The sequence below is a fragment of the Lepus europaeus genome, chromosome X, assembly GCF_033115175.1.
Source record: "Lepus europaeus isolate LE1 chromosome X, mLepTim1.pri, whole genome shotgun sequence".
NCBI classification, from domain to species: domain Eukaryota; kingdom Metazoa; phylum Chordata; class Mammalia; order Lagomorpha; family Leporidae; genus Lepus; species Lepus europaeus.
In genome coordinates this window covers 94,068,156-94,092,066 of record NC_084850.1, presented here as the reverse complement: position 1 = coordinate 94,092,066, position 23,911 = coordinate 94,068,156, and the positions used below count along the sequence as shown (strand labels likewise).

At 38.2% G+C, this 23,911-nt stretch overlaps 1 protein-coding gene across 2 annotated transcripts in view; it reads left to right on the top strand.

The window, feature by feature from the left end:
• FAAH2 (fatty acid amide hydrolase 2) overlaps positions 1-23,911 on the top strand; it is a 219,809-nt gene that overhangs the window by 175,081 nt on the left and 20,817 nt on the right. For both annotated transcript variants that reach the window (XM_062184025.1, XM_062184024.1), the window contains one exon: positions 10,650-10,844. In XM_062184025.1, the coding sequence (XP_062040009.1) occupies positions 10,650-10,844 (195 nt within the window). The remainder of the gene's footprint in view (positions 1-10,649; positions 10,845-23,911) is intronic.

The window sequence follows — 23,911 nt, the reverse complement described above, 5'->3', positions numbered from 1 at the left end:
AATATTACATAATGTAACAAGCACCATCTTGTACTATTTATTCCATAATTTTTGTTTTGTTTTGTATTTATTTCATAACCACATTCTTTAAAAAGATACACAAATAAAATTGTCAACTATCCCCACAATCCCTACATCCTGAATCAACTTTTTTAAAAGAAATTATTTATTTGAGAGGTAGAGTTATAGACAGAGAGAGGGAGAGACAGAGAGAGAGAGAGAGGACTTCCATCCACTGTTTCACTCCCCAAATGGCCCCAAGGTCCAGAGTTTGGCCAATCCAAAGCCAGGGGCCAGGAATTTCTTCAGGTTCTCCCATGTGGATGCAGGGGCCCAAGGACTGTGGCCATCTTCTACTGCTTTCTCAGACGAAAGCAGAGAGCTGGATCAGAAGAGGAGCAGCCGGGACTCAAACTGGAGGCCGTATGGGATGCCAGTGCTGCAGGTGAAGGTTTAGCCCACATGGCCACAGCATTGGCCCCCTGAATCAATTCTTGTTATTCATTTAGTTTATATGGTGCCATAGTTTGCTCTTGTACTGATAAGTATACCTACACATAAACATACAGTGTTGTCTACAGAGGAAACTAATATTTTACGTAGATTTTATTTTGAGATACTGCGATATAAATTATTATATGAAATTTCATATAGTTGAAAACAACATTTTTACAAGTTGTCAGAATCATAAAACTTTTTAAAACAACATAATTGGGATATGATTATAGCTCATGTACTATGTAGTTCATCTGTTAAAAGTGTCCATAGAATTCACTGTTTTTCAGTTACGTGTAACATCATCACTGTCAATTGTAGAATAGTTTTGTCACCTCAAATTCCGAATGTGGGAGTGGGCCTAGTACTCAAAATGCTGCTTGGGAGAAACACATCCCATATGACCTGGTTTTGAATCAAAGTTCCACTTTCTAAAATTTAATTTAATTTATTATTTTATTTTATTTTAATTTATTTTACAATATAATGCTATTACCTCCCTTCTACTACATTTCCCCTTCATTCCTTCCTTTCTTTTTCTTTTTCTGTTTTTTAATGTTTCAGATAGCATATAATGTCATCATTTTGCAATCTATCAATTATAATGTCTATCTAATTGAATTAGAATCTTTAATTCAGGAGCAGGTATTTAGCCTAGAAACTAAGACATCCATGTCCTATATCAAAGTACCTAGGTTCAGTTCTTGGCTCTAGCTCTTGACTGCAGATCCCTGCTAATGCAGACCCTGGTAGGCACTAGTGATGGCTCAAGTAATTGGGTTCCTGCCACCAATGTGAAAGACCTATTTTGAATTGTTATCTCCTGACTTTGACTCAGTCCAGTTATGGCTGTTCTCAGCATTTGGGGAGTGAATCAGCTGGTAGGAGCTTGTGTGGCTCTCTGTCTCTGTATAGTTAATTAAGTTAAAAATAATAATTTAGCAAGGTTATGTTGCTGCCAAGTTACAGAGCATACTTCAAACACTTATATTAAAAAATCAAAAACTTATGTTTTCTAATGTTGTGTATTATGTCTCAATGCTATAAATGTATATTTTGGTCAGTATATTTTACTTTAATATTTGACAAACTCAAGAATATTTTGATGAATTTACCTATCACTATTGTACTCACTGCTTATGAAGAATAAGCTTAATGCAAAAAGTGTGGGGATATATACTTGTTGTCGTTTATTGCTCTTATTTATTTTTTTAAAAAAATATGCATCGGGCCGGCGCCACGGCTCACTAGGCTAATCATCCAACTTGCGGCTCTGGCACACCGGGTTCTAGTCCCGGTCGGGGCACTGATCCTGTCCCGGTTGCCCCTCTTCCAGGCCAGCTCTCTGCTGTGGCCAGGGAGTGCAGTAGAGGATGGCCCAAGTGCTTGGGCCCTGCACCCCATGGGAGACCAGGAGAAGCACCTGGCTCCTGCGATCAGATCAGCGCGGTGCACCGGCCGCGGCGCGCCAACCGCGGCTGCCATTGGAGGGTGAACCAACGGCAAAAAGGAAGACGTTTCTCTCTGTCTCTCTCTCTCACTGTCCACTCTGCCTGTCAAAAAAAAAAATAAAATAAAATATGCATCGAGTACCTATGTGCCATATTTTACACTTTAGGCTCATTTGTATGTTTCTAACCTTTAAATAATCAATGGATTTTCATAGAATAGGTACTGTTATTCTTTTGTGGTTGGAAACTGAGGCCAAAAGAAATTAGTGGACTTAGCTCAAATGGGGGTATAACCCTAAGTTTTGTAGCTGTTAACTTTCTTGACTTCTGTCCAGCGGGTTATATTGCCAGTGGGTTATTATTCTTAACTATAAAATGTGATTAGTTAAAAGTGTGTATTATTAATGTGGTGCAACGGATGAAACAATATCTACTCCCTTGCATGGAATGAAATTATGCATTTGAAGTTCAGATACATAGCCTACTCATGTATGCATTTGGAAATTTCAGTTTCTTTTTTTTTATTCTTTTTTAACTTTTATTTAATGAATATAAATTTCCAGTGTACAGCTTAAGGATTACAATGGCTTCCCCCTCCCATAACTTCCCTCCCACCCGCAACCCTCCCCTCTCCCGCTCCCTCTCCCCTTCCATTTGCATCAAGATTCATTTTCAATTCTCTTTATATACAGAAGATCAATTTAGTATAAAGAGTTCAACAGTTTGCACCCACATAGAAACACAAAGTGAAACATACTGTTTGAGTACTAGTTATAGCATCAAATCACAATGTACAGCACATTAAGGACAGAGATCCCACATGAGGAACAAGTGCACAGTGGCTCCTGTTGTTGACCCAACAAATTGACACTCTAGTTTATGGCGCCAGTAACCACCCTAGGCTGTCGTCATGAGTTGCCAAGGCTATGGAAGCCTTCCAAGTTTGCCGACTCTGATCATATTTAGACAAGGTCATAAAAGACAGAGTAAGGATAGTAACCAATGATCCTAAGAGTGGCATTTACCAGGTTTGAACAATTATACAGCATTAAGTGGGGAAGAGGACCATCAGTACACACATGTTGGGAGTAGAGCCATTGGTGGTAGAGTAGAGGTTATGATTACAAAGGAATGAGGCCCAAGTGTGCTAGACAGGGTCTAGAACAAAGGACAGAGTCATTATTAGAGGAGCTAAGAAAGGTGCTGTCTAAGCTATAAGTAATTTTTCTGATTGAGAGGCAAATAGAACCTGATAGAAGGGGCTTGATAATAATCTGGTGGGCTTTAGGCCTTGTAAATTCAGAGGCCCAGACCTATCTATCTCTTCACATGGGGTATATCCTAAGGGAGGTATGAACCTCCTAGGGGAAGGCACTCTGTTGACTTTCATTACTTGGCTGGCCTGGGAGGAGAGCTGGCCTGGTCAAGGCAGGGGGCATCTCTAACAAGAAATTTACAGTTCTGCCTGCAATGTTGCTGACCCTACTTGACCATCCCCTCAGCTGCAGTGGTCACTTTGGAAGTTGGGCTGAGTGAAGGGCTTTTCAGCTTAGAGCCAATAAGATCTGTGGCTCTGACCTGGGCATCCTTCGACTCCAGGGCAGGTCCATTTCCAGTGATCCAACTCTTGGCAGAGCTGCCAGGGCTCTTCACAAGCTGACTTCTGCTGAAGCCCAGGCTTACCACATTGAAAGCCACTGCAGTGGACTGGCCTGTTGGGTCTCCTTGAGGGCAGATCACTGTACAGATCAGCCATTAATAGGCCTGCCACCCATTGCTTCTGATGCCTAGCTTTCTTTTCCTCCTGGTTTGTGTTAAAGCAGACCAGAGGATGCAAGTCAAGGGAGTGCCCAAGTCCCATCTCTAATCTTCGGTGGCCTGAACTACAAGTCTATAGTCACAGGCATGTTCTGTAGTAGTTTTTCTAAGGTAGACAATGCCCATGAGGAAAATTATATTCTCCCTTAAAAACTTTCTTTCCCTTTGGTCTGAAAAGGAGGTTTTTTCTACTTACTGTATACTTCGCTGATGGCGAAGTGAATCTAGCTATGAGATTATTATTTAAGTTCTTAATTTGGCTATGCTATTACAGAAAAATGTTAGCCATCTCTTTTATAAGGTCTAAAGATTAAATTGTGCATCCTACAGATTCCTTCATAATAGAATTAGTTTCCTACCTTGAAGAGAATAGAGAAATGAAAGAACAAGTTGGGCTTAGAATAGAGAGATGAGGGAGCAAGTCCTAGATCGCTTGCTCACAATAGCAATATCACATGAATACTTAGCAAACCGTTTCAACCATTAGATAACAACTTAAGACAACATTTACCAGAAGGTCCAATGCCTTCTATAAATTTTAAGAATCATGTATTTGAAAACACCTCTTAAATATCTAACATGGTGTAGTTTGTTTAGCCAGTAAACTTAAGCACAACCATCTAAAATGTTTTTAGTTTCTTTCTACCAACAAGTCTAAAACATATGATACACAGATTCAGGTCCCACAAATTAAAATGTATCCTTGATTGATTTTAGCAGCTTAAATTTATGGACAATCTTATCTATAAGCCATTTAAAATAAAACTCTTAATAAAATTTCCCCATGTGGACATACAATATGTACACACATATAATATAGCATAATAGACCAATATAGCAATTTTAATAATAGCTTTTAAAATCTTTAACTCTTTTTGTAGATTGCCAATTGATTTGAATTGCTTTTTGTTTTTAGTAACCTCAGTTAACCATACTTTCTCTCAGTTGGTACTGTTAATACATTATTGGCTTCATCTGTTTACAGAGCCATCCCAAAGTACTGAATACAATAAAAGTGGCTGGAAAAAGTCCATAGGAACCTATAGGAGGACAGCTAAACACAGAACCAACAACGCTTTAGTTTTATGAGCAGCAAATCATATATAACTGTGGATGACAAAAGACTTTAAGTCGCCATGTTTAAAATTATAAACTCATCAACCAACAAGAGGCACTTGCTTACTTCACAGTATTTTTGAAAGCACCTGTAGGATTTTACAAGTATTTAACCCTTTAGGCCTCTGGGGCTTTTTCATTAAGATAACTATCATGTCTAGTAACACCAGATCATTAGACTTTTTAATTCTCAAACATTTGTATTAATAGCATTTTCCATTATAGAAACTTAGAGTCTGGTACCACATTACATCTTGACAGTACTTCTAATATACTCTAAATAGACTGATTAGTTGGTGTCTCTATAAGATGAGAGACATAGGTCCTTCGATTTTTTCAGTTGGGCCCAAACTGGAAAAACCAAAGTCCAGGATTTACTGGAAATGTTAGAGACCAGATTGTTTGAAACTTTGATTTTTTGAATGCCTGTCAAGAATGCCAGGAAGGCTCAAAATCCAAAATATCTGGTTGAAATAAGATTTCTTAAAATCATGACATAACATAGACCAAATTTGATCATTGTTACAAGGTGATTATTCAAATTTTTGAAAAAAGCACATATTTAAATAACCCATAGCTCTTAATAAAAATTCAGCTGTTTTTGAACAATTAGAATTTAACAGACATCAAGAGAACATAATAGATTACTTTAACACATTGCTTTAACAGAGCATCAGAGTTTAATTCTATGTCAAAGATAAATTGAGCTTCCTGTGATCTTTTGCTGTGAGGTTTCCTTCCTTTACCTTCTTTCATATTGATGACAGTGCTTCTGTGTTTCTGTGTGTAACACATATTTAAGCACCTTTTGCAGGGCAGGATGAGTAGCCACAAATTCTTTCAGTTTCTCTTTGCTATGAAAAGTCTTAATTTCACCTTCATTCACAAATGAGAGCTTTGCAGGATATAATATTCTGGGTTGGCAGTTTTTCTCTCTTAGTACCTGGGCTATGTCTCGCCAGTCCCTTCTAGCTTGTAGGGTTTCTGATGAAAAGTCTGCTGTGAGTCTACTTGGAGATCCTCTAAGAGTAATCTGACGTTTCTCTCTTGCACATTTTAGGATCTTTTCTTTATGTTTCACTGTGTTGAGTTTGATTACAACATGTCGTGGTGAGGATCTCTTTTGGTCATGTTTATTAGGGGTTCTATAAGCTTCCTGTACTAAGATGCCTCTGTCCTTCTCCAAACCTGGGAAATTTTCTGCTAGGATCTCACTGAAAATGCCTTCTAATCCTTTCTCCCTCTCCATGCCTTCAGGAACTCCTAGAACCCGAATGTTGGGTTTTTTAATAGTATCCTGTAGACTCCCAACAATATTTTTTAGATTTCTAATTTCTTCTTCTTTTCTTTGGTTTGCCTGTTTCCTTTCCTGTTCTCTGTCTTCTAATTCCGATATTCTCTCTTCTGCTTCGCCCATTCTGTTTTTAAGGCTCTCTAATGTGTTTGTCATTTGATCTATTGAATTCTTCATTTCATTATGATTTCTCATCACTATCAGAGTTTCTTGTTCCACTAGGTGTTTCATTTCATTTTGATTCCTCCTTAATATTTCACTTTCACGAGAGAGATTTTCTATCTTGTCCATTAAGGATTTCTGTAGTTCAAGAATTTGTTTTTGAGAACTTCTTAATGTTCTTATCAATTTTTTGAGATCCTCTTTTTGCATTTCGTCAATCTCATCATCTTCATAATCTTGAATTGGGGTGTCTTTTTCATTTGGGGGCGTCATAGTGTCTTCCTTGTTCTTGTTAGCTTGGTTTTTGCGTTTGTTGTTTGGCATGTTGGAGATATTTGGTTTCTTCACTGTGGTGTTTTTTCTTGTTACACTATGGCTCTATATTAAGTGGACTGTCTGCTTTCAGTGGATCCTTAGAGGCTTGAGATGAGTGTGGACTGAGAGCTGTGTTTGGTTCCTCAGGGTTGAGGGTGTGTCAAAGGTGACACTCCCAGGTTAGGTGTGGTAAATCTCTCTTTCTTTTTTTGATTTAAAAGGGAAGTAATTCCGCACAGCTGAACGTAATTGGAGGTAGTTAGCAGGCAAATGATATACCCACAGGAGCCAGAGATCGGAAGCTCTTTCCCAAGGACCACACAGGGAATCTGTGCTGCCCTCAGTGTGGGCTCCAATTCTCCTGCAGTCTCCCACTGGGTTGCCAAGTTAGATGCTAATCTCCTGTTATTTCACCCCTCCCCCCAGAGTCAGGTGTTTCTGCTAGGCTCAGGGCTGGTGCAGACCTGAGGTCGCCCTGCTTATGACGTATGTCCAAAATGGCGCCTGCTCTGTCTTGCTCGCCTTTGAGAGGTGAGCAGAGAGAGAGAAACTTGTGTCTATATCGGTCACTTTTTTTATTTTTTTCCTATCTCTCTTCTAGTTAGCCTGGTGAACTTTTCCCCACGGAGTTTCAAGCCTCGTTCCCTCTAGCCTCCTCTTTCCGCTTGCCCGCTGGTATCTCGGGCTATTGAGGTTCGGCTCACCTCACGTTCCAGCGCTGGTGTGTTGAGTCTGCCGCTGGTGTCCCGAACTTGGGTTCCCACGCTCTCCACGCAGGTCCACTGTGAATCACTAGTTCTGGAAGAGTTTCTTCTGCTGTTTCATCCCCTACTCTTCCTTGACCCTGCAGTATCTCCACTTATATTAAACTTTCTCTCCCCCCGGACTAATAGTGTGCTCCCTGCCTATTCCGCCATCTTGCCACTCCCCCAGGAAATTTCAGTTTCTTAATGAATTCAGAAATACAGATATTAATATATAGTTACGACTCAAAGAGTGGAAGCTATTTTCATTATTGTTATTATCAAATAGCTCTACTAATGAGGTCTCTATTAACAGAAAGTGCTATCATATTTTCAGTGTCTCTGGTATTCTGATAATATCAATAAAATACATATTTATAAGGACAGTGAGCATTGGATGTACTATGAAGTATTTGTCAAAGTTTCTTTCCTTCAAAAGAATATTGATGATATTCAGTTCACTAATATCCTCTTTTGTATGTTTATACATCAAAATTCAGGAAAAGTACTATACTGACATCAAAGCTTTAAGCAACATTACTATCCTAAATAGTATCAGAGACTACTATGAACTAGGTGGAGAGCTGAGTGTCAGGTGTCAGGCCATTAAAGCAACAAGTTAAACTAGAGACTAAAGAAACAAAAACCAGAGGGGGAAAAATGAAATGCTACTTTCCATTATTGAATGTTATACTAGTCACTTATTCTACTTCCTAAATATATAAATAAATAAATAAATATTTATGCAAAATACAATGTCAGATAGATCAATGCAGATATGTGGAGTTTTCTCACTGTTGATAGAGCTCTGAACAATATGCTCCAGCAATTTTATGGACTCGGATGTAGGGGTAGCATGATGAATAGGGACTAAGACTACAAAATCCACAGTACTGAAGTAAGGAAAAGTTTTCAAGTTTTCTAGGCTTAGACAATTTAAGAACTCAGTCAAAATCTTCAAATAAAGATACCTAACAATAAAAGTAACTTAGTCAGGAACACAACTATGCATAAAGCTATGACATTCCAGAGGGACCCAGATCCTTGAATACAGCACCCTTCAGAGGTTGCAGTATATTGGCTATGAACCCTATCAGGTAAAGTCTTATAATTGCCTATGGTTGATCCTGAACAATTACATATGTTTTTTGGCCAGTAATTAGCCTCTTCAGTAAAACATCTTAACCACAGACAAAATTACATTTTTAAAGTGTATTTCAGCAAGTTATGCAATGACCAAAATTTAGAAATATTCTAAATGTATAACAAAAGGAAAAAAGCAGTAAATTATAGTTCACACATAAGATTGAAGTGGAAACAGTTATTTAAACCCAACTGTATGACTATGTGTTAATGACATAGGGATTTCTGTTTGCCAGTGGAATGTTTCAAAAATGGAATGAAATCCACTGATAGACCTATAAAATTTGTGCCTAATACATGAACAAAGTGCAATAGCATTTTTCCATTTTCCCCTTGGGCATTGTATTTCTCTGTTTTATGGCCTTAAAATGTGTCCTGTTTCCAAAACAACTTGAGAGTTCCTTTAAAATGGTAAAATAAACTTTATTTCTTTTTTATTTTATTTTATTTTTTTCATTTATTATACTATTATTTAATGAATATAAATTTCCAAAGTACAGCTTATGGGTTACAATGGCTTCCCCCCTCCCATAACTTCCCTCCCCCCTGCAACCCTCCCCTTTCCCGCTCCCTCTCCCCTTCCAATCACATCAAGATTCATTTTCAATTCTCTTTATATACAGAAGATCAGTTTAGTATATATTAGGTAACAATTTCAACAGTTTGCCCCATATAGCAACACAAAGTGGAAAAACTACCATTGGAGTACTAGTTATAGCATTAAATAACAGTGTACAGCACATTAAAGACAGAGATCCTACATAATATTTTTTTAAATTTATTAATTTTCTATGCCATTTCCAATTTAACACCGTTTTTTTTTCATTTCCAATTATCTTTATATGACCCTATCGGAATAAGATCAAAGTCAGCGAACTCTAAAGGCTTCCATAGCCTCGGCAACTCATGACTAGAACCTAGGGAGATTACTGATGCCATGAACAGGAGTGTCAAATTGTTAAGTGAGTAACAGGAGTCACTGTGTACTTACATCCCATGTGGGATCTGTCCTTAATATGTTGTCTAATGTGCAGTGATGCTATAACTAGTACTGAAACAATATTTTTACACTTTGTGTTTCTGTGTGGGTACAAACTGATGAGATCTTTAGTAATTATATACTGAATCGATATTCTGTATATAAAAATAAACTTTATTTCTACAATAAATAAACTTCATATATATATATATATATATATATGATATTAGATACAAAGTGTTTAGATTTATTAAACATTGGGTGAGCATTTGCCCTGATAGATGAGGTGCCAGTTGGGACACCATATCCCATATTAGAGTGCCTTGGTTTGAACACCAGTTCTGTTCCAGATTCCACCTTTCTGCTAATGTACACCTTCTTGCTGGACCCATTTGGAGATCTGGATTGAATTCTTGGCTCCTAGCTTCAACCTGACACAACTGGTCCATTGTGGGCATTACCTAGTAAATAAGAACTCACCTTCTCTGTCTCTGTCTCTCACTCTGCACATCTCTGTCTCTTTGATTCTCAATTAAACAATCAAAAGTTAAACAAAACATGTAATAATTATGCATTAGCTGCACTTTACTAAAATGCAAAATATGTATACATGTGCATATGTGTGCTTTATGAAGTACTTGTAGATATATTATGTAAAATCTTCTAAAAGTACAATTCTATCATAAAATTTTGCTAAGTGCATTGTGTATGAAGATATCGATTATAGTATTTAAATTTTGGAAATAGTCTACTTGCCCCCCCCGATCATCTATAATTAAAGAAAAGAGAAACCTTATATCATATTTCTACAATTAAAATATCATGCATTCATAATAAAAGAAGTGTGTAATAGGATTTTTATTGATGTAAAAAACAATCTCCATGATATAAAATGCTGTGGAAAAGTTTAGGAGCTCTCTATATGTAGCATTACTAAAACTTAGAAGGAATTAGCAGTAAATGATAAATGAAACTCATATATGGTCTGTAAGGTTAAAAATATTTCTGCCTCATCACTTTTTTTCTCAGCGTTCTATAATGAACGTATAATAGCTGGAGAAGAAAAGATAATGAACACTGGGGATTCAAATGAAATTTCTGACTTTAACTTTATATATATTATCCTTCTCTAGGGCTGGCTTTGTTTGAGGAAAAGCTCAAATATGAAAATGAGAAATATAAAAAGTTTAAGGCTGTAGAAGAAAGTCTGCATAAAGAGCTGGTGGAGATGCTAGGTGATGATGGTGTTTTCTTATATCCCTCACATCCCACAGTGGCTCCAAAGCATCATGTTCCTCTAACAAGGCCTTTCAACTTTGCTTATACAGGTAATTTATTGTATTTTTTCATTCTATAATCTTAAGGAAATAGGTATGTTTTCCAAGAAAACACATTTTATTGTGCTGTTTGGACACACTTTATTTTTAAAATTTTATTTAAAGTATGCAAATCTTGAGCTTCAATGATTGTTTACAGCCCTTGTCTCTACTGTTGAGGAACAGTGTTTTTTTTTTCTTCATACTATTTGTTGAACTCAATAGGTAGCGTAGGGTTATTTTTAAGAGTATAAAGTAAACTGAAAGTATAACATTGAAAAATGAAGAAAGGGAATAGGATTGGGTACATTTTAAACATATATGTAATTGTGAAGTACAAAAATTATTCTAATTGGACAGCATAAATTGTTAATGGAGGATTGGGAGAAGAGGCATGAGATTGGAGTGGCAAGACTATCATGGAGAGAACCTTGGAAACCAGATTAAAAACTGCAAAAATTTATGTCATGCTGCCTTTCCTGGAAACTTGTCCTCATCCTTTTCTTTCCATGATGTCACTAGAATAATACAGTATTGAAAGAGTACTATCAGGCCTGAAGTATATTAGAACATTGTATTGTCCTTATTATAGCCTTTGGTAAAATGGGCCACCAATGTTTCACATTGTTTCTTTTCTAAGATTTATTTTATTTATTTGAAAGAGTTTAAGAGAGAGGTAGAGGTAGAGAGAGGTCTTCCATCCACTGGTTCAATCCCCAAATGGCTGCAATGGTCGGAGCTGCCCAATCCGAAGCCAGGAACCAAGAGATGCTTCTGGGTCTCCCATTTGGGCACATGGGCCCAAGAATTTAGGCCATCCTCAACTGCTTTCCCAGGCCACAGCAGAGAGCTGGATTAGAAGTGGAGCAGGACTGGGGGCTCCAAGATGGCAGAATAGGGAGGGAGCTCACTGATAGTTCAGGAAAAAATAATTTAATAAAGGTGGAGATACCATAGTCTCAGGGAAGAGTTAGGGAAAAAACTGCAGAGGAAATGCTTCTGGAATTAGAGGGACATGGTGGACCTACGTGGAGGGCAAGGGTGCCCATGATGCAGGAGCTCAGTTGCCATGAGAGTCTCTGCTCCAGTGCTGGAAAGGGAGGTGAGGCAAAACCACAGTAGACCGAGAGACAGGCAGGAAAGAAGCAGGAAGAGCCTAGAGGGAACGATCCTTGTAGCCTCATGAGGGAAATTTCACCAGCCTAACTAGAGGAGAGAAAAGAAAAATAAAAGGGACAGTATGGACATGATTCTTTCTCTCCACTCACCTTACAAAGGCGAGTGAGACAATAGAGCAGGCATCAATTTGGACATACATAAGAGCTATGCCAGCTCGGGGCTACACCCACCCCTCAGCTAAGCAGAAACCTGACTCTGGTGGGGAGAAATAACCAGAGACAAAGACCCAGTGAATGTGTGGAGCTTATAAACAGGGACTGTGAAAAAAATGAAGGTAGGTGGGAGAACTCATGGTGTGGCTGAGACGTGAGTAGTCTCTGTGGGAGATGCCACACATTCGGGAAGCCTTGACTACCCAGTGAGAGACACTGAAGGGGAACCCGAGCTTACACCGAGGCCAGCACAGATCCTTTGTGTGGTCCTTTGGACAGAACACACAAATATTAAACCCACTGGGGCTAGCACTGAGGCACTAAGGCACTGAGGCACTGATCACTATCAAGAATAGATCAGCTGAGTGGAATTATATCCCTTCGGAATAAAAAAAGAGAGAGAGTGGATTTACCACGCCAAACCTGAATGTGTCACCTTTGGCACACCCTTAACCTTAAAGAACTGAACAGAGCTCTCTGGCCACACCCACCACAAGCCTCCAGAGATTCACCAAAAGCAGACAGTCCACTTAAACTAGAGTCATAGTATCACGAGAAAAGCCACCACAGTGGAAAAAAAAAGGAAGAAGAAACCAAAGAATATCTCCACAATGCCAAATAACAAAGGCAGAAACCAAGGAAACAAGAACAAGGAAGACAATATGATGCTCCCAAATGAACATGACACTCCAATACAAAATTAGGAAATGATGAGATATAAGAAATTAGATATAAAAATATTATTGGGAATCTACAGGATATTAATAAAAACCCAACATTCAGTTTCTAGGAGTTCCTGAATGCATGGAGAGAGAGAAAGAACTAGAAGACCTTTTTAGTGAGAAACTAGCAGAAAACTTCCTGGGTTTGGAGAAAGAAAGAGACATCTAAGTACAGGAAGCACAAAGAACCCCAATAAACATGACCAGAACAGATCCTCATCATGATACATTGTGATCAAACTCACCTCAGTGCAAGATAAAGGCAATATTCTAAAATATGCAAGAGGGAAATGCTAGATTACTTTCAAAGGATCTACAATTAGATTCACAGTAGACTTCTCATCAGAAACCTTATAGGCTAGGAGGGAATGGCAAGATATACACCCTAGTATTAAGAGAAAAAGAACCTGCCATCACAAAATATTATATCCTGTAAAGCTCTCATTTGTGAATGAAGGTGAAATAAAGACTTCAAGCAAACAGAAATTGAAATAATTTGTCGTCACTCATCCAGCCCTGCAAAAGATGCTTAAAGATGTGTTACACACAGAAACACAGAAACATAGCCATCAATATGAAAGAAGGTAAAGGAAGAAAATCTCAGTAAAAGATCACAGGAAGTTCAAAGCATATATTTGAAATATCTTTGGGAAAATGGCAGAGCAAAGTCACTACTTACCAATAGTCACATTGAATGTAAATGGCCTCAACTCTCCAATTAAAAGACACAGACTGGCTGAATGGTTTAAAAACAAAAACCAATCTATTTGTTGCTTACGAGAAACACATCTTTCCAACAAAGATGCATGCATACTGAAAGTGAAAGTTTGGAAAAAGTTATTCCATGTCAACTGAAACCAAAAAAGATCTGGTGTAGCCATCTTAATATCAGACAAAATAAACATGAACACAAAAACTGTTAAGAGGGACAAAGAGGGGCACTATATAATGATTAAGGGATCAATTCAACAAGATATAACTATTAAAAAAGTATATGCACCTAATTATAGGGCACCGCATTATGTAAAAGATATGTTAAGGGACTTAAAGGGAGACTTAGACTCCAATACAATAGTATTGGGGGAATTCAATACACCACTTTCAGCAATACACAGATCACCCAGAAAGAAGATCAACAAGGAAACAGCAGATTTAATCAACACTATAGCCCAAATGGATCTAACAGATATCTACAGAACGTTTCATCCTACACATAAAGAATACACACTCTTCTCAGCAGTACATAAAACCTACTATAGGATTGACCACATACTAGGCCATAAAGCAAGTCTCAGTAAATTCAAAAGTATTGAAATCATACCATGCATCTTCTCATACCACTTTGGAATGAAGTTGGAAATTAACAACTCAGGAATCCCTAGAGCATATGCGAACACATGGAGATTGAACAACATATCCTGAATGAACAGTGGGTCATAGAAGAAATCAAAAGTGAAATCAAAACTTTCTGTAAGTAAATGAGGACAACAAAACAATAATCAAAACTTATGGGATACAGGAAATGCAGTGTTAAGAGGAAAGTTTATAGCAATAGGAAGAAATTGGAAAGGTATTAAACAAATGAGCTATAAAAGCATCTCAAGGAACTAGAAAAATTACAGCAAACCAGACCCAAAAATAAAAGAGAAATAATTAAAATCAGAGAAGAAATCAACAGAATTGAATGCAAAAGACAATAGAAAAGATCAGCAAAAAATATCTGAAGAACAGATATTTTGAAAAAATAAACAAATTGACACACCATTGGCCCAACTAACTTAAAAAAGGAGAGAACAGACCCAAATCAATAAAATCAGAGATGAAAATGGGAATATAACAACAGACACTACAGAATTAAAAAGTCATCAGATATTACTACAAATAGATGTATGCCAGCAAACAGGGAAATCAATCAGAAATGGATAGATTCCTGGACAATTAAACCTACCTAAATTGAACCATGAAGACAGAGAAAACCTAAAAAGACCCATTACCGAATCATAAATCGAATCAGTAATAAAGGCCTACGAGGTAGGAATGTGCAAGGGGATTCCAATACAATACCATCAAAGTGGCATGTACCAAAGCCATCTCACTAGTCCAAGTGATCAATTTCAGTCCACAATTGATCATACTGATAGGTCTAAGAGTCAAAGGGATCACACAAACAAGATTAGTGTCTGCCAATACTAACTGATAGAATAAAAAAGGGAGAGAACGATCCAACATGGGAAGTGGGATACACAGCAGACTCAGAATGGCAGACGTCCTAAACAGCACTCTGGCCTCAGAATCAGCCCTTAAGGCATTCAGATCTGGCTGAAGAACCCATCAGAGTATTTAGGCATGGAAAGCAAAGACACTCTGGGAAAAAATGACCTAAATGAAAGATGTCTACGAGTGTTCCCAGTAGAAGGAATGGGCCATCAAATAAGGAGGTACCTTTCTCTGAAGGAAGGAGAGAACTTCCACTTTGACTATGACCTTGTCTAAATAAGATCGGAGTCAGCAAACTCAAAAGGCTTCCATAGCCTTGGCAACACATGACTAGAGCATTGGGAGATTATTGATGCCATAAACAAGAGTGTCAATTTGGTTTTTTTTAAATTATTATTTAATGAATATAAATTTCCAGTGTACAGCTTATAGATTACAATGGCTTCCCCCTCCCATAACATCCCTCCCACTCGCAACCCTCCCCTCTCCCGCTCCCTCTCCCCTTCCATTCACATCAAGATTCATTTTCAATTCTCTTTATATACAGAAGATCAATTTAGTATAAAGATTTCAACAGTTTGCACCCACGTAGAAACACAAAGTGAAACATACTGCTTGAGTACTAGATATAGCATTAAATCCCAATGTACAGCACATTAAGGACAAAGATCCCACATGAGGAGCAAGTGCACAGTGGCTCCTGTTGTTGACCCAACAAATTGACACTCTAGTTTATGGCGCCAGTAACCATCCTAGGCTGTCATCATGAGTTGCCAAGGCTATGGAAGCCTTCCAAGTTTGCCGACTCTGATCATATTTAGACAAGGTCATAAAAGACAGAGTGAAGATAGTAACCAATGATCCTAAGAGTGGCATTAACCAGGTCTGAACAATTATACAACATTAAGTGGGGAAGAGGACCATCAGTACACACAGGTTGGGAGTAGAGCCATTGGTGGTAGAGTAGAGGTTATGATTACAAAGGAATGAGGCCCAGGTGTGCTAGACAGGGTCTAGAACAAAGGACAGAGTCATTATTAGAGGAGCTAAGAAAGGTGCTGTCCAAGCTACAATTAAGTTTTCTAATGAGAGGCAAATAGAACCTGATAGAAGGGGCTTGATAATAATCTGGTGGGCTTTAGGCCTTGTAAATTCAGAGGCCCAGACCTATCTATCTCTTCACATGGGGTATTTCCTAAGGGAGGTATGAACCTCCTAGGGGAAGGCACTCTGTTGACTTTCATTACTTGGCTGGCCTGGGAGGAGAGCTGGCCAGGACAAGGCAGGGGGCATCTCTAACAAGAAATTTACAGTTCTGCCTGCAATGTGGCTGACCCTACTTGACCATCCCCTCAGCTGCAGTGGTCACTTTGGAAGTTGGGCTGAGTGAAGGGCTTTTCAGCTTAGAGCCAATAAGATCTGTGGCTCTGACCTGGGCATCCTTCGACTCCAGGGCAGGTCCATTTCCAGTGATCCAACTCTTGGCATAGCTGCCAGGGCTCTTCACAAGTTGACTTCTGCTGAAGCCCAGGCTTACCACATTGAAAGCCACTGCAGTGGACTGGCCTGTTGGGTCTCCTTGAGGGCAGATCACTGTACAGATCAGCCATTAATAGGCCTGGCACCCATTGCTTCTGATGCCGAGCTTTCTTTTCCTCCTGGTTTGTGTTAAAGCAGACCAGAGGATGCAAGTCAAGGGAGTGCCCGTGTCCCATCTCTAATCTTCAGTGGCCTGAACTACAAGTCTATAGTCACAGGCATGTTCTGTAGTAGTTTTTCTAAGGTAGACAATGCCCATGAGGAAAATTAGATTCTCCCTTAAAAACTTTCTTTCCCTTTGGTCTGAAAGGGAGGTTTTTTCTACTTACTGTTTACTTCGCTGATGGCGAAGTAAATCTAGCTATGAGATTATTATTTAAGTTCTTATTTTTTCTATGCTATTACAGAAAAATGTTAGCCATCTCTTTTATAAGTCTAAAGATTAAATAGTGTGTCCTGCAGTTTCCTTCATAATAGAATTAGTTTCCTACCTTGAAGAGAATAGAGAAATGAAAGAACAAGTTGGGCTTAGAATAGAGAAATGAGGGAGCAAGTCCTAGATCACTTGCTGACAATAGCAATATCACATGAATACTTAGCAAACAGTTTCAACCATTAGATAACAACTTATGAAAACCTTTACCAGAAGGTCCAATGCCTTGTATAAATTTTAAGAATCATGTATTTGGAAACACCTCTTAAATATCTAACATGGTGTAGTTTGTTTAGCCAGTAAACTTAAGCACAACCATCTAAAATGTTTTTAGTTTCTTTCTACCAACAAGTCTAAAACATATGATACACAGATTCAGGTCCCACAAATTAAAATGTATCTTTGATTGATTTTAGCAGCTTAAATTTATGGACAATCTTATCTATAAGCCATTTAAAATAAAACTCTTAATAAAACTTTCCCATGTGGGCCTATAATATGTACACACATATAACATAGCATAATAGACCAATATAGCAATTTTAATAATAGCTTTTAAAATCTTTAACTTTTTGAGATTGTCAATTGATTTGAATTGCTTTTTGTTTTTAGTAACCTCAGTTAACCATACTTTCTCTCAGTTGGTACTGTTAATACATTATTGGCTTCATCTGTTTACAGAGCCATCCCAAAGTACTGAATACAATAGAAGTGCCTGAGAAAATTCCGTAGGAACTTATAGGACGACAGCTAAACACAGAACCAACAACGCTTTAGTTTTATGAGCAGCACATCATATATAACTGTGGATGACAAAAGACTTTAAGTCGCCATGTTTAAAATTATAAACTCATCAACCAACAAGAGGCACTTGCTTACTTCACAGTATTTTTGAAAGCACCTGTAGGATTTTACAAGTATTTAACACTTTAGGCCTCTGGGGCTTTTTCATTAAGATAACTATCATGTCTAGTAACACCAGATCATTAGACTTTTTAATTCTCAAACATTTGTATTAATAGCATTTTCCATTATAGAAACTTAAAATTTGGTACCACGTCACATCTTGACAGTACTTCTAATATAATCCAAATAGCCTGATAAGTTGGTGTCTCTATAAGATGAGAGACATAGGTCCTTTGATTTTTCAGTTGGGCCCAAACTGGAAAAACCAAAGTCCAAGAGTTACTGGAAATCTTAGAGTCCAGATTGTTTGAAACTTTGATTTTTTGAATGCCTGTCAAGAATGCCAGGAAGGCTCAAAATCCAAAATATCTGGTTGAAATAAGATTCCTTAAAATCATGACATAACATAGACCAAATTTGATCATTGTTACAAGGTGATTATTCAAATTTTTGAAAAAAGCACATATTTAAATAATCCATAGCTCTTAATAAAAATTCAGCTGTTTTTGAACAATTAGAATTTAACAGACATCAAGAGAACATAATAGATTACGTTAACACATTGCTTTAACAGAGCATCAGAGTTTAATTCTATGTCAAAGATAAATTGAGCTTCCTGTGATCTTTTGCTGTGAGGTTTCCTTCCTTTACCTTCTTTCATATTGATGACAGTGCTTCTGTGTTTCTGTGTGTAACACATATTTAAGCACCTTTTGCAGGGCAGGATGAGTGGCAACAAATTCTTTCAATTTCTGTTTGCTATGAAAAGTCTTTATTTTACCTTCATTCACAAATGAGAGCTTTGCAGGATATAATATTCTGGGCTGGCAGTTTTTCTCTCTTAGTTCCTGGGCTATGTCTTACCATTCCCTTCTAGCTTGTAGGGATTCTGATGAGAAGTCTGCTGTGAATCTAATTGGAGATCCTCTGAGTGTAATCTGGCGTTTCTCTCTTGCATCTTTTAGAATCTTTTCTTTATGTTTCACTGTGGTGAGTCTGATTACAACATGTGGTGGTGAGGATCTCTTTTGGTCATGTTTATTAGGGGTTCTATAAGCTTCCTGTACTAAGATGCCTCTTTCCTTCTCCAAACCTGGGAAATTTTCTGCTAGGATCTCACTGAAAATGCCTTCTAATCCTTTCTCCCTCTCCATGCCTTCAGGAACTCCTAGAACCCGAAAGTTGGGTTTTTTAATAGTAACCTGTAGACTCCCAACAATATTTTTTAGATTTCTAATTTCTTCTTTTCTTTGGTTTGCCTGTTTCCTTTCCTGTTCTCTGTCTTCTAATTCTGATATTCTCTCTTCTGCTTTGCCCATTCTGTTTTTAAGGCTCTATAATGTGTTTTTCATTTGATCTATTGAATTCTTCATTTCATTATGATTTCACTGTTTATTGTTCTACTAGTTGTTTCATTTCATTTTGATTCCTCCTTAATATTTCATTTTCATGAGAGAGATTTTCTATCTTGTCCATTAAGGACCACCCCCCCCAGAGTCAGGTTTTTCTGCTAGGCTCAGGGCCAGTGCAGACCTGAGGTCGCCCTGCTTATGACGTATGTCTAAAATGGCGCCTGCTCTTTGTCTTCCTTGCCTTTGAGGGGTGAGCGGAGAGAGAGAAATTCGTGTCCGTATCGGTCACTTTTTTTTTCCTCTCTCTCTTCTAGTTAGCCTGGTGAACTTTTCCCCACTGAGTTTCATGCCTCGTTCCCTCTAGTCTCCTCTTTCCACTTGCCCGCTCGTGTCTTGGGCTATTGAGGTTCGGCTCACCTCACGTTCCAGCGCTGGTGTGTTGAGTCTGCCGCTGGTGTCCCGAACTTGGGCTCCCACGCTCTCCACGCAGGTCCACTGTGAATCACTAGTTCCAGAAGAGTTTCCTCTGCTGTTTCTTCCCCTACTCTTCCTTGACCCTGCAGTATCTCCACTTTTATTAACCTGTGTCTTTCCGAACTATCAATGTGCACCCTTCCTATTCCGCCATCTTGGCCAATCTCCACAAGAGTGTCAATTTTTAAGTCAACAACAGGAGTCACGTCTACTTACTCCTCATGTAGGATTTCTGTCCTTAATGTGTTGTTCAATGTGAATTAATGCTCTAACTAGTGCTCAAACAGTATTTTACACTTTATGTTCTGCATGGGTGTAAACTGATGAAATCTTTACTTAATACATACTAAATTGATCTTATGTATATAAAGATAATTGAAAATGAATCTTGATGTGAATGGAATGGGATAGGGAGCAAGAGATGGGAGGGGGGTGGGTGGGAAGGAATTTATGGGGGGAAAAGCCATTGCAATCCACAAACTGTACTTTGGAAATTTAAATTTACTAAGTAAATTTTTTAAAAAAAGAAAAAAAAATAATGGCCCTGCCAACAAAGAAAAGCACAGGACTGGATGAATTCACTGCTGATTTCTACCAGACATTTAAAGAACACTAACTCTAATTTTCTCAAACTATTCAGAACAATTGAAAAAGAGGGAATTCTCCCAAACTCTTTCTATGAAGCCAGCATCACCTTAATTCCTAAACCTGAAAAAGATGCAGCACAGAAAGAGAATTACAGACCAATTTCCCTGATGAACATAGACGTAGAAATCCTCAATAAAATTCTAGCCAATAGAATGCAACAACACATCAGAAAGGTCATCCATCCACAGTAAGTGGGATTTAATTCTGGTATGAAGGGATTCTTCGACGTTCACAGTCAGACAATGTGATACACCACATTAACAAACTGCAGAAGAAAAGCCGTATGATTATCTCAATAGATGAAGAGAAGACATTTGATAAAATAAAATACACTTTCATGATGAAAACTCTAAGCAAATTGGGTATAGAAGGAACATTCTTCAATACAATAAAAGCAAATTATGAAAAAATCATGGCCAGCATCTTATTGAGTGGGGAAAAGTTGGAAGCATTTCCACTGAGACCTGGTACCAGAAAGGGATGCCCACTCTCATTGTTGCTATTCAATATAGTACTGGAAGTTTTAACCAGAGCAATTAGGCAACAAAAAGAAATTAAAGGGATATAAATTGGGAAGGAAGATGTCAAAATATAACTCTTTGCAGATGATATGATTCTTTATTTAGGGGATCCAAAGAACTCCACAAGAGACTATTGGAACTCATAGAAGAGTTTGACAAAGTAGCAGGATACAAAATCAATGCACAAAAATCAACAGCCTTTGTATACACAGGTAATGCCACGGCTGAGAAAGAACTTCTAAGATCAGTCCCATTCACAATAGCTACAAAAACAATCAAATACCTTGGAATCAACTTAACCAAGGACGTCAAAGATCTCTACAATGAGAACTACAAACTCTTAAAGAAACAAATAGAACAGGATACCAAAAAATGAAATAATCTTCCATGCTCAGGGATTGGAAGAATCAACATCATCAAAATGTCCATTCTCCAAAAAGCAATTTATAGATTCAATGCGATACCAATCAAAATACCAAAGACATTCTTCTCAGACCTAAAAAAAATGCTGCTGAAATTCATATGGAGGCACAAGAAACCTCAGATAGCTAAAGCAATCTTGTACAACAAAAACAAAGCTGGAGGCATCACAATGTCAGATTTCACGACATACTACAGGGCAATTGTAATCAAAACAGCATGGTACTGGTACAGAAACAGATGGATAGACCAATGGAGCAGAACAGAAACACCAGAAATCAATCCAAACATCTACAGCCAACTTATATTTGATCAAGGATCTAAAACCAATTCCAGGAGTAAGGACAGTCTATTCAATAAATGGTGCTGGGAAACCTGGATTTCCATGTGCAGAAGCATGAAGCAAGACCCCTACCTTTCACCTTACACAAAAATCCACTCAATAGGGGTTAAAGATTTATATCTACCACCTGACATCACTGAATTATTAGAGAGCATTGGAGAAAACCTGCAATATATAGGCACAGGCAAAGACTTTTTGGAAAAGACTCCGGAGGCACAGGCAGACAAAGCCAAAATTTACAATTGGGATTGCATCAAATTGAGAAGTTTCTGTACTGCAAAAAACAGTTAGGAAAGTGAAGAGGCAACCAACAGAATGGGAAAAAATTTGGATATTATGCAACTAATAAAGGATTAATAACTAGAATCTACAAAAAGATCAAGAAACTCCATAACAACAAAGAAACAACCTTCTTACGAGATGGGCCAAGGACCTAAAGAGTTATATATTTTTTGACAGGCAGAGTTAGAGAGAGAGAGAGAGAGAGAGAGAGAGGTCTTCCTTTTACATTGATTCACCCCTCAAATGGCCACTATGGCTGGCACACTGTGGCCAGTGCGCTGCACCGATCTGAAGCCAGGAGCGAGGTGCTTCCTCCTGGTCTCCCATGCGGGTGCAGGGCCCAAGGATCTGGGCCATCCTCCACTGCATTTCTGGGCCACAGCAGAGAGCTGGACTGGAAGAGGAGCAACCAGGAGAGAATATGGCGCCCCAACCAGGACTAGAATCCAGGGTGCTGGAGCCGCAGGCGAAGGATTAGCCAAGTGAGCTGCGGCGCCAGCCCCTAATAGATATTTTTCAAAACAGTATATACAAATGGCCAACAGACACATGAAAAAATTTTCAGCATCACTAGCCATCAGGTACATGCAAATCAAAATCACAATGAGGTATCACCTCACCCTGGTTTAGAATGGCTCACATACAGAAGTCAACTACTAACAGATGCTGGTGAGGATGTGGGGTAAAAGGTACTCTAATCCGCTGTTGGTAGAAATGCAAACTGGTAAAGCCACTATGGAATTCAGTCTGGAGGTTCCTCAGAAACCTGAATATAGTCCTACCATACAATCCAGCCATCCCACTCCTTGGAATTTACCCAAAGGAAATAAATTGGCAAATAAAAGAGCTGTCTGCATCTCAATGTTTATTGCAGCTAAATTCACAATAGCTAAGACATGGAATCAACCTAAATGGCCATCAACAGAAGACTGCATAAAGAAATTACGGGATATGTGCTCTATAGAATACTGTACAGAAGTGAAAAAAACTGTAATGCAAACATTTGCAACAAAATGGAGGAATCTGGAAAACATCATGCTGAGTGAAATAAGTCAGTCTCAAAGAGACAAATATCATATGTTCTCCGTGATCAGTGACAACTAACAGAGCACCTAAAAGGAAACCTGTTGAAGTGAAATGGACAATATGAGAAACAATGTCTTTATCAGCCCTTGTCCTGACTGTTAGGAAACAACTTACTATTTTATTCCTTTTAGTGTTATTTTGTTCTACTTAATACCGTTGGTTGAACTCTTATATTAACACACAATTATTCTTAGTCATTTAAAATTAACTGAAAAGTGATCCCTGTTAAATATAAGAGTGGGAATAAGAAAGGGAGGTTATATACAGTTTGGCACATGCTCCCTTGGAATTACCCCTAATGGTAGAGCTAGAAATGTGCCAGGGGATTCCAATTAAATCCCATCAAGATGGCATGTACCAATGCCATCTTACTTGTTAACGTGATCAGTTTAAGTTCATAATTGATCATAAAGATAGGATTAAGTGTCAAAGGGATTACAGAAATAAGACCAGTGTCAGCAAATGACTGATATAATTAAAAAGGAGAGAATGATCCTACATGGGAAGCAAGATACACAGCAGAGTCATAGAATGGCAAATGCCCAAACAGCACTCTGTCCTCAGAAATAGCCCTTAAGGCATTCAGATCTGGCTAAAAAGCCTATGAGAGTTTCACAGGCATGGAAAGGCAAGACATTGTTACAAAATGACCTAAAAGAAAGATCTTTGTGAGTAAGATCCCGGTGTAAAGAATACGCCATCAAAAAAGGCAGTACTTTTCTCTGAAGGGAGTGAACTTCCACTTTGAATATGGCCTTGTCTAAATAAAATCAGAGTTGGTGAACTTAAGAGGTTTTCGTAGCCT